We start from the raw sequence: 15,451 nt of genomic DNA, 5'->3' as shown, positions 1-15,451 counted from the left end.
GACGTGACTGTGACTGAGCCGAAGAGATGCGCCAAATACTTCAACCGACAGTTTGTCGACCATCCCGAGAGTGATAGAGCGAAAAGGAGAGCCACTCATCGCATACGTGGTCTCCGAGCCGATGACACACCACAATTTACCGCAGCCGAAGTTACCAATGTCATCAACAGCGCGAAAGCATCTAAGGCGCTGGGTCCCGACGGAATTTCAATGCTAATGCTGACGCACCTGGGAATACTGGGAGTTGAGTACCTGACCAGACTCCTCAATTTGTCCTTGGAAGCACTTGTTATACCCGATGTCTGGAAGATGGGAAGGGTGATTCTACTACTGAAGCCAGGCAAAGATTCGAGTAAAGGTGAATCGTACAGACCGATATCCCTTCTCTCGCCAGTTGCCAAGACACTTGAGGCACTACTCCTCCCCAGCCTTGTGGAGAATTTTCCAGCTGCCCACCATCAACATGGATTCCGTAAGGTACACAGTATGACGACAGCTTTACATGCAATTTCGACACATATCAATAGGGGACTTAATTAGCCCAAGCCGTGTCATGGGACGGTCCTCGTGGCGCTGCCCACCATCAACATGGATTCCGTAAGGTACACAGTACGACGACAGCCTTACATGCCATTTCGACACATATCAATAGGGGACTTAATTAGCTCAAGCCGTGTCATAGGACGGTCCTCGTGGCGCTTGACGTATCGAAAGCATTCGATACGGTCAACCATGCCACATTATTCGAGGACATCCTGCATCACCTTTATGTGGAGACAAAGATCATCCCTGTGTGAAGACACAATTAAATGTTGTCAAAATGGTATCTCCTGGGTTGTTATCGCAGTAATCATCCCAACCACTATCTCATGAATACACAACCACCACCCAGGAACGTAAGGGTTGATATACATCATCTAGAGCGCGAGATCCAGCGTTACAAAAGAGAGCCTCTAGATCAAGCAGCGTACCAGGCAGGTTTGAACAGGATTCATGAGGATACTGTAGCTGAAGCGGTGAGCAGCTACAAGGTTAATCCTGTTCTCGGAGTCCGTCCACCGCCCATAGCACCAGAGGAAAGATACCTCCCACGGCAGAAGAGGGGGTAGTTTTAGCCCAATTAAGATCAGGAAAGTGCATCCTCCTCAATTCCTACTTATTAGTGATTGATAGCAGCGTAGCTGATGTATGTCCAATTTGCAACCAAGAGCCACACGACACGCGTCATCTTTTCTCTTGCCCTGCTAAATCAAACCCGACTTACCACCGGATCACTCTGGACGCACCCCACCTTAGTCGCAGAGTTCCTCGATCTAGCCACAAGCTGAAGTACCAGAGCGTATAACATAAAAAAGGATGAAAACAATAAACTGTTACAATAACAACAACTCAAAGGTATAGAGGAAAAGTGAGTAAATAATTTGGAGGGCGGTGAAGCTCTGTCAAGGACCAGTGATATTGTGAATTTAATCTGCGTCGTAGTTTACTCCAAGACGAACTTCGTGAAGATCGTCCAAAATCAATTGTTGTTACTGAAACGATTGAAGCTGTGCGCCAACTGATATTGCAAGATCATCATGTGACTTATCTTGAGATTGAGACAACTTTAGGCATTAGTGGGACAAGCATACATGAAATATTGCATGAACATTTTATCGTCGAAAGAATTTGTTCGCGTTGGATCCCACACAATTTGTGAATCACTCAAAAAAGGGTCCGTGATATGCATACTTAGTATTTTAATTATACTCCCTGTGCAAAATTTCACGTAAATCGGACTACAACTTATTGTTCTCCTGTTGCAAAATTTCAACCAAATTGTGCTAAAACTCTGGCTTCTGAGGCCATATAAGTCTATATCGGGCGAAAGATATATATGGGAGCTATATCTAAATCTGAACCGATTTCAATCAAATTTTGCAAAATTGACTATACGACCAAGTGTTATATTTGTGCAAAATTTCAAGCAAATCAGGGTAAAACTCTGACTTCTGGGTCCATATAAGTGCATATCGGGCGAAAGATATATATGGGAGCTATATCTAAATCTGAACCGTTTTCTTCCAAAATCAATAGGGTTCTATTCTGACCCAAAACAGGAACTTGTGCCAAATTTGAAGGCGATTGGACGTAAACTGCGTCCTAGACTTTGATCACAAAAATGTGTTCACAGACAGACGGACGGACAGACGGACGGACAGACGGACATGGCTATATCGACTCAGGGACTCACCCTGAGCATTATTGCCAAAGACACCATGTGTCTATCTCGTCTCCTTCTGGGTGTTGAAAACATGCACTAACTAAAAATAGTTGCCACCGTGACTCGTAACTGGATTGCCACCATCATACGCACTAGCAGTCGCCTTAGCTTATTGCACCACTGACGGAGTTGCCATAAGATCGTCTAACGAATATTTTAAGAACACCCGTTGACGAAACCGTGATCATTCAGTTTTGATTTTTCGTGAACGTTTCCGTTTCATTTTGTTACTGTCCCTTCACGATTTGGGTAAGCAATTTTTCCTATTAGTGTATGCGTAATCACCAAATAGAATTTCCCAAGAGATTTGTTTAACATTGGATTTCGATCGACATAAAAGTTGGCTGTGTGTAGATTTTCAAAAATATAAAATTTATCCGTTTAAAAATATCGATATGTCGAAAAATCGACTTAGAAAGTCTGAAACATGAAAAACCTACTTTTGAAAAACACTGTTAGTCAAAAGTCGTTATTAGAATTTTGTATCCTTAATTTACTCGTAGAGCGATTTCCATCGCATTTTCTAATTGCATATCAGAATTTTCTTTATTCCTCTTGCTTTTAATGGCATTAAAAGACTATTTATAGAGCCTTTCCCAAGTAAAACTAATAGATTTGCTCTTTGGGAGAAGGGTCCGGTTTCCATCGCCTTAAATGGTTGAGTGGTTGAAATACGTCTTTAAAAAAAGAGATCGTCTACAGGCTGTATATATTAGACCTGTCCAGATTTCCAAAGTTCACATTTTTTAATGAGCACTTACAGTTTTAAAATCTCTCAATGATTGTAATAAGAACTGTGAAATAAGATTTTGAAAAACTTTTGCCAAAAAGTTGCTCAACGCGGTTGAAGTCAGGATTTTGGCAATTTTCGAAAATTTTAAAGGTATACGCACAAAACAAAATTTTAAATAATTTATTAGTAAATATAAGAAATATCTAAAAGCGCAATCTTTGAGCTAATTGCTCAAGCAAATAATAAAAAATTTTAAAAGTGACATTTATTGAGCCGTTTGCTTGCTGTAGCCTCTAGAAATCCAAAAATGCAGAAAATTTCCGCAATTTTTTTTTTCAATGCATATAGCTGGATTTAAATATCCCCCACTCGATATCCACTTGAATGATTTATATCCACTTTTATATTTCAGCAAATTATGGCACCATATCGCCAATACTACAACGAGGTCGTTTTGCTGTGATACCCGAAGAGCCACATGGCTCACCGGCTCAGGGTACCCCACAAGCACAACGATCTCGAAGATCACCATCACCAGAATGGGATTTTGATATAGAACAGGTAAGTTGAGAAAGTTTCTTTTTCTGTTTTTCGATAATAATAAATGGGACGACATATCGTGGTAATGTGGAATAGATCTTCGACAGTGTTATAAATAAATTATATGGGATTTTTGTTTGAACCAGCACCTTTTAATGGGAATGTACAAATGTAAAATAAAATTCTAATTTATTAAAAAAAACTATTAAGAGAATTTTTTATTTAAAAATATTTTCCATTAAATGCAATCACATGTTTAGATGTTACAATGTGAATTTTATAGTTTAACACATTGTTTTGTTGTTTTTTTTTTTTTTAATTTACTTTTAATGAAAATATAAAATTATTGGCATAGAGCCCATATTGTTCGCACATCAGTTAGACGGATATGAGGCATCTCTTGGTAATCAGCCAGATATGCCTGCTATGCAATCTACTTTTTAAATGGCAAATTATGTTGTAAAAAATTTAATGTGAATACACTACAGGATAGCTGGCACAAAGTGTTAGCAATCCAAACATTCTTAGGATGAAATTCTCCTGGGTGCGCCCGTACGCCATCCTCTTTTTCTGTCCACTAACGTCATCCTTTGTCGTTTGGACTACGACCTACAAAAAGGCAATAAATTGTATCATGGGCTAAAATTCGAACGCTGACACTCTGTGTCACCTACCCTGTACAAATAATCCATACAAAAAAATCATTTGAAATAACCTACTACATTTAAAATTGATATATGTATTTGGGTAGATACTTTTCTAATTTGATATACCACTATGTACGCATATGTTCATATAAATTTGAATTGTAATCTATGAACTTCTCAACAGATGACACAAAAACCCAATGTTCCATTTACACTTACATATATCAATCTAATCATTATTCGTGTTATCGCTAGACAAATGTCAGTAAACATAAGTTATTTTTCTGTATAACTCTCTCATTGGCAGGGCTGCCAATGTTGCCGCTTTTTACTCAAAAAAAAAAAGAAAATGCCAAATTTAAAAAAAAAAATATTTCTTTAGAAAATTATGTCAAAATTTTATTTCTTTAGAAAATTTTTCCAAAATTTTATTTCTACAGAAAAATTTTCCAAAATTTTATTTCCATAGAAAATTTTTACAAAATTTTATTTCTATCGAAAATTTTTGCAAAATTTTATTTCTATAGAAAATGTTCTTAAAATTTTATTTCTATAGAAAATGTTCTTAAAATTTTATTTCTATACACCCAAAGAAATTCGTTAGTAGGGACAGCAGAAAAGTCTGCTAAAACAGCAGAAAGGGACAACAGTCACTGTTTATTTAAAATTTTATTTCTATAGAAATTTTGCCAACATTTTATTTCTATAGAAAAATTTTGCAAAATTTTATTTCTATAGAAAATGTTCTTAAAATTTTATTTCCATACACCCAAAGAAATTTGTTAGTAGAGACAGCAGAAAAGTCTGCTAAAACATCAGAAAGGGACAACAGCCGAAATAGCAAACATTTCCTGCTATTTTTTAAGCTCGATTACACTAAAACATGTTTCATTTTGGCTAAAACAGATAAAAATGTCAACTTAAGAGCTATCCTAACATAATTAACACAATATTTTGTGAATATCTATGGTATTTGACAAAAAATCAGAATATTTATCGAATTGAGGCATAACAGCGAACAAAATTTTTGCTGATCGTATTTAGGAGCTTGTAAGTATATTACAGTGCAAAAATATACCAAAAACTACTTTTGGTTCTTAAATATGCTTTGGGGGAAAAATTTATAAAATTTTATAAATTGTTGTTCATTAGGCCCTGAAGTACAAAAATATAACAGCAGACATCGACTGCGGTTTTTAGCAGACTTTTTTCTATGAGTGTAGAAAATGTTGTCAAAATTTTTTTTTATTGGGAAATTTTGTCAAAATTTTATTTCTATAGAAAATTTTGTCAACATTTTATTTCTACAGAAAATTTTATCAAAAATGTTTTATTTCTAGAAAATTTTGTAAAATTTTTATTTCCATAGAAAATCTTTGCAAAATTTTATTCCTATAGAAAATTTTTCAAAATTTTATTTCTATAGAAAATTTTTCAAAATTTTATTTCTATAGAAAATTTTTCAAAATTTTATTCCTATAGAAAATTTTGTCAACATTTTTTTCTACAGAAAATTTTGTCAAAATTTTATTTCCATAGAAAATGTTGTCAAAATTTTATTTTTATAACATTTTGTAAACTTTTTATTTCATCAAAATTTTATTTCTATAAAATTTTGTCAAATTTTTGTTTCTATAGAAAAATTTTGCAAAATTTTATTTCTATAGAAAAATTTTCAAAATTTTATTTCTATATAAAATCTTGTCGAAATTTTATTTCTATAGAAAATTTCGTCGAAATTTTATTATTTTCCAAATTTGTATGGAAAATTTTGTCAAATTTTAGTTTCTATAGAAAAATTTTGTCAACATTTTATTTCTACAGAAAATTTTATCAAAATTTTATTTCTATAGAAAATTTTGTCAAAATTTTATTTTTATAACATTTTGTAAAATGTTTATTTCTATAGTAAATTTTGTCAAAATTTTATTTCTATAGAAAATTTTGTCAAATTTTTATTTCTATATAAAATTTTTGCAGAATTTTATTTCTACAGAAAATTTGTCAAAATTGTATTTCTATAGAAAATTTTGTCAAAATTTTATTTCTATAACAAATTTTTGAAATTTTTTTTATTTCTATAGAAAAATTTTGTAAAATTTTATTTCATTCGTTTTGTTTTGTTATTGTTGGTTTATTCTTCAACCATTATTGTTGTTTTTAACAACAATAACAAAACAAAACGAATGAAGTGAGAGGAAGCACGCTCAAAATAAACCCCACAACTGCACTCAAAACGATTATTTGAAATTGGCAAAGGAAAAGAGAAATGTTTGTACAAAGATTTATTTCGCCAAAAGCCGACTATCATAAACCTTTTGTCGGAAGGTTCAAGTGTGGTTCACTTTGGGTTTGGTGAACTACCAGAATTTGTTCTGATAATTGGTTAAGAGTTTTGTTGCAAGCAGAGGATGCTAATGAGGAATGTGGTAATTAAGAAACGTGCGTCTATCCAACCATCTTGCAGTCTATAAGGCTTTTCCAAAATAAATTTGACAAACATTCTTTTCCTCTGTTGGTTAAGCTTTACTTGTAGTTTAGGTTTTAAGCTAAAATAACAAACAACAATAATGATTGAAATTTTGTCAAAACTTTATTTCTATAGAAAATTTTACGTCCATTGAAAATTTTTTCAAACATTTTGTTTCTATAGAAAATTTTGTCAAAATTTTATTTTTATTGAAAATTTGGTTAACATTTTATTTCTATATAAAATTTTGTTAAAATTTTATTTCTATAGAAAATTTTTGCAAAATGTTATTTCTGTAGAAAATTTTTGCAAAATTTTGTTTCTATAGAAAATTTTGTCAAAATTATATGTCCATTAAAGATTTTGTCAAAACTTTATTTCTGTAGAAAATTTTGTCAAAATTTTATTTCTATAGAAAATTTTTTCACAATTTTTATCAAAACTTTATTTACATTGAAAATTTTTGTAAAATATTCTTTCTATAGAAAATGTTTGCAAAATTTTATTTATATAGAATTTTTTTTCAAAATTTTATTTCTATAGAAAATTTCTGCAAAATTTTATTTGTATAGAAAATTTTTGCAAAACTTTATTTCTATAACCAATTTTATCACAATTTTATTTCTATAGAAAATTTGGCAAAATTTTATTTCTATGTAAATTTTTGCTAAACTATTTCTATAAAAAAATTTATGTTTATGAAAATTTTGTCAAAACTTTATTTCTATAGAAAATTTTGTCAAAATTTTATATCTGTTGAAAATGTTGTCAAAATTATATTTCCATAGAAAATTTTGTCAAACATTTTAATTCTATAGAAAATTTTGTCAATTTTTTTATAGAAAATTTTGTCAATATATTATTTCTATTGAAAATTTTGTCAAAATTATATTTCTATAGAAAATTGTTGCAAAATATTATTTCTGTAGAAAATTTAGTCAAAATTTTATTTCTATAGAAAATTTTTTCACAATTTTATTTTGATAAAAATTTTCATCAATCAAAATTTTCTTTACATTGAACATTTTTGTAAAATTTTCTTTCTATAGAAAATTTTATTTATATAGAAAATTTTATCAAAATTTTATTTCTATAGAAAATTTCTGCAAAATTTTATTTCTATAGAAAATTTTTGCAAAACTTTATTTCTATAACCAATTTTATCAAAATTTTATTTCTTTAGAAAATTTGGCACAATTTTATTTCTATAAAAAATTTTATGTCTATTGAAAATTTTCATAGAAAATTTTGTCAAAACTTTATTTCTATAGAATATTTTGTCAAAATTTTATGTCTAGTGAAAATGTTGTCAAAATTATATTTCCATAGAAAAGTTTGTCAAACATTTTAATTCTATAGAAAATTTTGTCAATTTTTTTTATAGAAAATTTTGTCAATATCTTATTTATTTTGAAAATTTTGTCAAAATCATATTTCCATAGAAAATTTTTTCAAACATTTTGTTTCTACAGAAAATTTTGTCAAAATTTTATTTTTATAGAAAAGTGTGTCAATATTTTATTTATATAGAAAATTTTGCTAAAATTGTATTTCTATAGAAAATTTTATTTCTATATAAAATTTTTGCAAAATTTTATTTCTATTGAAAATTTTGTCAAAATTTTATGTTTTTTAGAAGTTTCTCAAAATTTAATTTCTATAGAAAATTTTGTCAAAATTTTATTTCTATAGAAAATGTTTGTCAAAACTTTATTTCTATAGAAAATTTTGTCAAAATTTTATTTCTATAGAAAATGTCAAAATTGAATTCTATAGAAAATTTTGTCAAAATTTTATTTCTATAGAAAATTTTGTAAAAATTTTATTTCTATAGAAAATTTTGTAAAAATTTTATTTCTATAGAAAATTTTGTCAAAATTGTATTTCTATAGAAAATTTTGTCAAATTTATTTCTACAGAAAGATTTGTCAAAATTTTATTTCTATAGAAATTATTTCTAAATGAAATACCTCTTAGTTGGAGAGGAATATTTTGCAAAATATACCAAAACAACATGAATTCTATGAATCTACCAAGAATTAAAAAATTCTACCATGTTTGGAAGAATTATACCAACTATGGCAACCGTGATCGCCAGTTGATTTGCCAGCATTTCTCCCCTTGAGCGATGATGGCCACATGCCACAAAAGTTTATAATTAATTATTATTCGAGCTTTATGGGCAGAGAAGATTAAGCAAATTGATGAATCGAGTCATTGAAAAGAAAATGCCAGATACAAATCTGTACAAGCGTAACTCCTAAAAAACCAACCAAACAAAATCCAATAATCTCCCAATCTTATATAGCTTCCTTTTTGACGAAAAGCATTGGCAACACTGTTAAGATTTATTTGTTTTTTTGTTGCCATCATTTGTGCGTTACCATTACTGGTCATCCGGGTTGGGTGGTATGAGGTGTGTTTATGTTTTGCCACTCGCGTTCGCAAACAACTTTTTTTTTTGTGTTATCTTTGCTATTTTGTTGCTTCCCATGTGTTCATCATCCAACTACTAAACATTTACTTTCGTCTCGGCGCTTGTTGATATAAACAAACGAAAGATGATAGTTGTGAACAAGAAGGAAATAGACCAAATGTAAACAATGCAAAATTGGAATGTTTTGGTTTTAGGAACACGTGCCAACATTTCCATCCAAGGGAATGGTAATGAAATGGAATTTCCGATATGGAAATGAAGAATTGTCTGGTTTATGGATCGGCATGAGTGAGAGCGAGCTTATAAAAATGTTGGCCAGATGTGGCCAGATTGATGTTTTGTATTTGAGTGTGGTATTTCGATTAAAAGGAGAATTTGAGCAAGAAATATGTAAAATGATGAATTTGAATACAGACGTCTATTTTCATCGAATTAAAAATGATAAAAAATATTAATTCCAAGGGTACAATTATACAATAATAATTGGTAAATTTTTGCAAAATCAAAAATGCACTTTTCCTCATTTCGACTTTTGCAAATGTCTAGTTTTTGAGTTTTGAAAAAAAGAAGCAGTTTCTTAATACTATGTTCATCGAAATGTCTTTAAAGTAGGTTTCGGCAAAAATCTTGATTGATTTTAGTAGATTGACAACAGGAAAACAACAGATTAGAATACAAATCATGCAAAACATCAAATACCATGGGATGCTCCTTCGATATTTACTATAGAAATTTGATTTAAAGTATTTCCAAGTGGTTCCATGTAGTTTTGAATTGGGCAACCCTAGTGTTGTAATCTGCCAACTGACAGTCCTATCGCAAAGCATTTTTGTGGTTATACGTACTCAGAACGGTTTGACGAACGCTATTTGAGTTGTCTACAGTAACTTAAGAGTTACATCTCGCCAAAAAAATGGAATAAAATCGTGAACATTTCTGTCGTGAACAGGTCAGCAATGAACTTTATTCAATTTTTGGCGATGAATCTCCGTTCTTGGCCCACAGGTCCTTGTTTATCATATGGTGAATTCAACCGACGTCGTAGTTTAGGTTAGGTTTGATTAGGTGGCAGCCCGATGTATCAAGCTCACTTAGACTATTCAATCCAGTGGTGAACTTCTCTCTTATCACAGAGTGCTGCCCGATTCCATGTTAAGCTCAATGATAAGGGACCTACTTTTTATAGTCGAGTCCGAACGGCGTTCCACATTGCAGTGAAACCACTTAGAGAAGCTTTGAAACCCTCAGAAATGTCACCAGCATTACTGAGGTGGGATAATCCACCGCTGAAAAACTTTTTGGTGTTAGGTCGAAGCAGGAATCGAATCCACAACCTTTTGTATGCAAGGCGGGCATGCTAACCATTGCACCACGGTGGCTCCGTCGTAGTTTACTCCATGACGAATTTCGTCCAAAATCAGTTTTTCCGGAAACCATTGATGCTGTGCGCCAACTGATATTGATTTATCGTGGGACCAGTATACTTTCAAAATTGTATGAACATCAAAATAATTTGTTCCCTTTGGATCCCACACAATTTGTCAATTGTTCAAAAAAAGGCTAGTGTCGATTGGTCGAAAAAAAAAAATCTCCAAAAATACATCTATGACATCGTGGCAGGTGGTGCAACGTGGATTTACGTCTTTGAGCTTGAAATTAAACTGCAGTTCTACTCCTGATGAAGCAGTTGATGCGTTCAGAATGCATGTTTTGGAAATATCTCAATCAGAGTGGCAAAAGTGCTGCGATAATTGGTTCAAACGCATGTAAAATTGTATGGATCTTAATGGAGAATATTTGAAAGAACATTTAAGCGATTTTTGGATGTTTACTATTTGTTTTTGTTCTTTAATCTCGATATATACACTGAACGAAGAGTTTTCTATTCTGAGGAACGAAAAGTTTCTTCAACGGTAAATAACAGGTTGGCTGATAAGTCCCCGGTCTAACAAAGCAAAACAATATTTTTTGTCAAAATTCGTTTTTATTATTCCACATAGTTCCCTTCAAGAGCGATACAAAGATTATAACAACCTTCCAATTTTTTGATACCATTTTGGTAGTACTCCTTCGGTTTTTCCTCAAAATAGGCCTCAGTTGCGGCGATCATCTCCTCATTGCAGCCAAATTTTTTCCCTGCGAGCATCCTTTTGAGGTCTGAGAACAAGAAAAAGTCGCTTGGGGCCAGATCTGGAGAATAAGGTGGGTGGGGAAGCAATTCGAAGCCCAATTCATGAATCGTTCTCAATGACTTGTGGCACGGTGCGTTGTCTTGGTAGAACAACACTTTTTTCTTCTTCATATGGGGCCGTTTTGCCGCGATTTCGACCTTCAAACGCTCCAATAACGCCATATAATAGTCACTTTTGACGGTTTTTCCCTTCTCAAGATAATCGATAAAAATTATTCCATGCGCTTCCCAAAAAACAGAGGCCATTACTTTGCCAGCGGCCTTTTGAGGCTTTCCACACTTCGGAGACGGTTCACCGGTCGCTGTCCACTCAGCCGACTGCCGATTGGACTCAGGAGTGTAGTGATGGAGCCATGTTTCATCCATTGTCACATATCGACGGAAAAACTCAGGTGTATTACGAGTTAACAGCTGCAAACACCGCTCAGATTCATCAACACGTTGTTGTTTTTGGTCAAATGTGAGCTCGCGCGGCACCCATTTTGCACAGAGCTTCCGCATATCTAAATATTGATGAATGATATGACCAACACGTTCCTTTGATATCTTTAAGGCCTCTGCTATCTCGATCAACTTCATTTTACGGTCATTCAAAATCATATTGTGGATTTTTTTGATGTTTTCGTCGGTAACCAACTCTTTCGGGCGTCCACTGCGTTCACCGTCCTCCGTGCTCATTTCACGACGCTTGAATTTTGCATACCAATCAATTATTGTTGATTTCCCTGGGGCAGAGTCCGGAAACTCTTTATCAAGCCAAGTTTTTGCTTCCACCGTATTTTTTCCCTTCAGAAAAGAGTATTTTATCAAAACAGGAATTCCTTTTTTCCATTTTTTTAACAATAACAAAAGTCGCTTCACAAAAGACGCTCTATCTCACAAACTAATTGACTTACAGACGTCAAATTTTGACACGAATCATTTGGTTGGTTGGTACTATATAAAAATAATATGCATTTAATACTAGCGACGCCATCTATGTGTCAGACCGGGGACTTATCAGCCAACCTGTTAAAAAAAAGGTTAGAGATAATCGTTGAATCGCTTATTTGCTCTTAAAGAAAATATTTTATAAGAAAGGGGAATTTCGTTTGTCGAAACTTTCGTTACGTAGAAAAGTACTTTTTCTTTGGGTTTAGCCGGACAGATAAATAAATGTGCGCGAGATAGAGGAGACAGTAAACACTTTGAAACATACAGTGGACCATATCCCATGTGAAATCTACACAACATTTAATTGATCTAATTATTTTTTATTTTTCAATCGTAAAAATGATAGTATCAATCACTAACAACAATTAAACAATTAATTGATCCAATTAAAACTTTAATTGATACTATTAATTTCTCTGATTGATTTTTATCTCAAATAAAAACATTTTTTAAGCTAGTTAAATTTTTAATTGAAATTTTTTAGAATTCCAATTTGGTGATATTTTTTATGTATATTGGAATGAAGGGTTGTGCCAATTAAATTTTTAATCGAAAATTTTTTAGAATTCCATTAATATTTTAATTGAAAAAAATTTGGTGATATTTTTTGTGAATATTGGAATGAAGGGTGCTGAATTTGCTCTCTCGCAACCGCGGCTTTCTGATACCCATTTGTAGATACGCAGACATAGAACCAGGGTTGAATTGGACTAAGAACTGCGAATCGATTTTCAGTATAATCCTGATTTAAGCTCGTGTCTCTCATTTTTGTTGCCAAGTATAAAATCAGTAAGTGGTTTCACCGTAACCCAGCAAAAAAAGTTCGATAGTTCTTCTAAAGGCACAACTTTAAAAGCACTTCCAAGAATGCCCTCCTAAAGATGTTCTTTATTTTAACTACACAGGAAGTTCATTTGAGTCAATTTTTTTAACTGGATTTTTTTCATATTGGGAAATTTTACGTATAGTAAAAAATTTAACCTAATTTTCCTAAAATTATCCAAAATTTTCCTTCCTTGTGGGTTTTTGAGTGCAATACTAAAATTCACTTGAAGTTTGTGAATTTTGTTTATCAGAAAAATTGTTAAACTATGGGTGTTTTATGACCCATCATTGGGAATTCAAGATTGCGATCGTTACGATCTGGTATCCATGTAATAACATCCATAAGCTCTCTGAAGCTTATTAACAAAAATTACATATGTATTAGTGTTCTCGGTTTCTTGCTCTCTCTCTCTCTTGCTAAAACACTCGCTCTTTGTTTTGTTACTATCTCGCACTCCATGACTATAATGCATTGCTTTTGTTTTACCACACAATTACATAAATACTCACAAATGCCAACTCTTCTCTCAGGTCGCAATTCTAAAGAGTACAACAAAAACAATAGAAATAAATTCTAAGTATAAAATAAAAACTTGGAAATTTTTGACAACTCATTTAAAATTATGCGTAACACAACAACAATAGGAAATAATGAGTTGAATGGTTTTTTTTGTTTGGTTAATATTTTACACACATTTATAATTACAAATGAATGCTCTAGTCTGTAAATAATATACAGAGTGGCAACTATTATTGCCCCCCCCCCCCTACCACACCATCAATTTGTTGTTGTTATACTCCAGCACATTACAAACACAAACACTGCCACATCAAAGCGGTGGTGAGCAAAAGAGTGCGTTTTTTGTTGTTGTTGTAGCTTTATTTATATATGTGTGATAAAGCAACAACAACATCCATATCATTATTACCAACGCTATCGATAGCTGGAGAACAGCAGCGACAGACAAACAAAAAAAACACCAATAAGAGGAATTTTAATAAAAATAATCACTATAGTACAACAACACCAGCAACTACATAAGAAACGAAGTAAGAAACCGAAGAAAACATTTTGGAATTGGTAAATTGCAGTCTCAGCTGGTTCTCAGTTAGTATTCCGTAAACTGTTGAGGCATTTGTACGTGTTTTCTTCCCTGAGTGTTTCTGTGTCACGAGATCTGTTATTTTGTTTTTTTTTTTTACTGAGCGCTCATTATTGTCGTCATCGCCGCCGCCGCCATCGTCGTCGTATGTCGTTGTGTCTGTCTGTCGGTTGTTGCAGTCGTTGTCACCTTTTTTTTCCGTTGTGTATTATCACCGATAAAAGGATTTTTTTTATTTATTTGGGGTATAACCCCTTTTTTTCTGGGTGATTTTGCGTGTTTTCCTGTTGGAGCCGCCTATCATTGACCAAAGAAAAAAAGTAATAAAATTAATTGTGAACAAGTGTTTTTCTTACAAAAAAAAAAAAATCAACGAAAAAAGTCTGCCTACCAAGAAGCTTAGCGCGTGTTATCATAAAACGTGCAACGTTAAGAGTTGTGAAGCGATAAAGAAAACAAAAAAAATAAAAAAAAATTGAGAAGAAAATATTGAATATCTTCTGCATCTTTTTGGGGTAATTAATTAAATAATTGTGTGAAAAATTACTATAATTAATAAGAGAAATAAAATTCTATGAATTTCGTTTTAATTAAGTTAAAAATATATGTGAAAGCTGGGCTTTATACCTAAACCCAGTGCTCTCTTTTTATTTTAACCACCTCTTCTCTCTCTCTCTCCACTCCACAATAAATGATCAAAACAGTTGAAGTAGCAGCTGAATCACAATATCTACAACAACAACAAAACTTCTAGGGTGGCGAGGTGGTGTTATATGTGTGTGTGTGGCAAAAAAATCTACCACATATCAACAAACCCAGTAAAGCTAGCAAAGCAAAATTGGTGTTATTGAGAGTAAATGATGACAACTTAAATGAAAGAAGAGTAAAAAACAAGAAATGTGTATCAAAGAAATTAATGTCAAGAAGAAGGGTTTATCAAACAAAATTTAATAAATAAATAACGAAAAAAGAAAACAAAACCAGATAAATACTGGCCTCTGATAAAAAAAAAAATTGCATAATAAAAAGGCCAACGATCATAAGAATGCACGAGCAAGCTTATAAGATAAAAAAAAGAATTCCAAAAATTAAAATTCTCCAGTAAATGAAATGGAGCGTGTAGTGTTTATTAACTTTTCCACAAAAAAAAGGAAATACAAAAAAAAAAAAAACAAAAAAATGTATAAAAAGCCAAAAACAAAAATAATTATGTTTTTTTAAATTTCTTTGGGATTTTTCCATTTCCCCAAGTACAATGAAAGACATAGCATATGTACCAACCAAGCGAAGAAAACAGCTGTTTTGTGTT

At 32.2% G+C, this 15,451-nt stretch overlaps 1 protein-coding gene across 2 annotated transcripts in view; it reads left to right on the top strand.

The window, feature by feature from the left end:
* SNF4Agamma (SNF4/AMP-activated protein kinase gamma subunit) overlaps positions 1 to 15,451 on the top strand; it is a 514,590-nt gene that overhangs the window by 76,865 nt on the left and 422,274 nt on the right. For both annotated transcript variants that reach the window (XM_075290408.1, XM_075290409.1), the window contains exon 3: positions 3,409 to 3,557. In XM_075290408.1, the coding sequence (XP_075146523.1) occupies positions 3,409 to 3,557 (149 nt within the window). The remainder of the gene's footprint in view (positions 1 to 3,408; positions 3,558 to 15,451) is intronic.

Source organism: Haematobia irritans, chromosome 1 (assembly GCF_050003625.1).
Source record: "Haematobia irritans isolate KBUSLIRL chromosome 1, ASM5000362v1, whole genome shotgun sequence".
NCBI classification, from domain to species: domain Eukaryota; kingdom Metazoa; phylum Arthropoda; class Insecta; order Diptera; family Muscidae; genus Haematobia; species Haematobia irritans.
The sequence above is the reverse complement of the archived record's forward strand: the minus strand, read 5'-3'. Positions and strand labels throughout refer to the sequence as shown.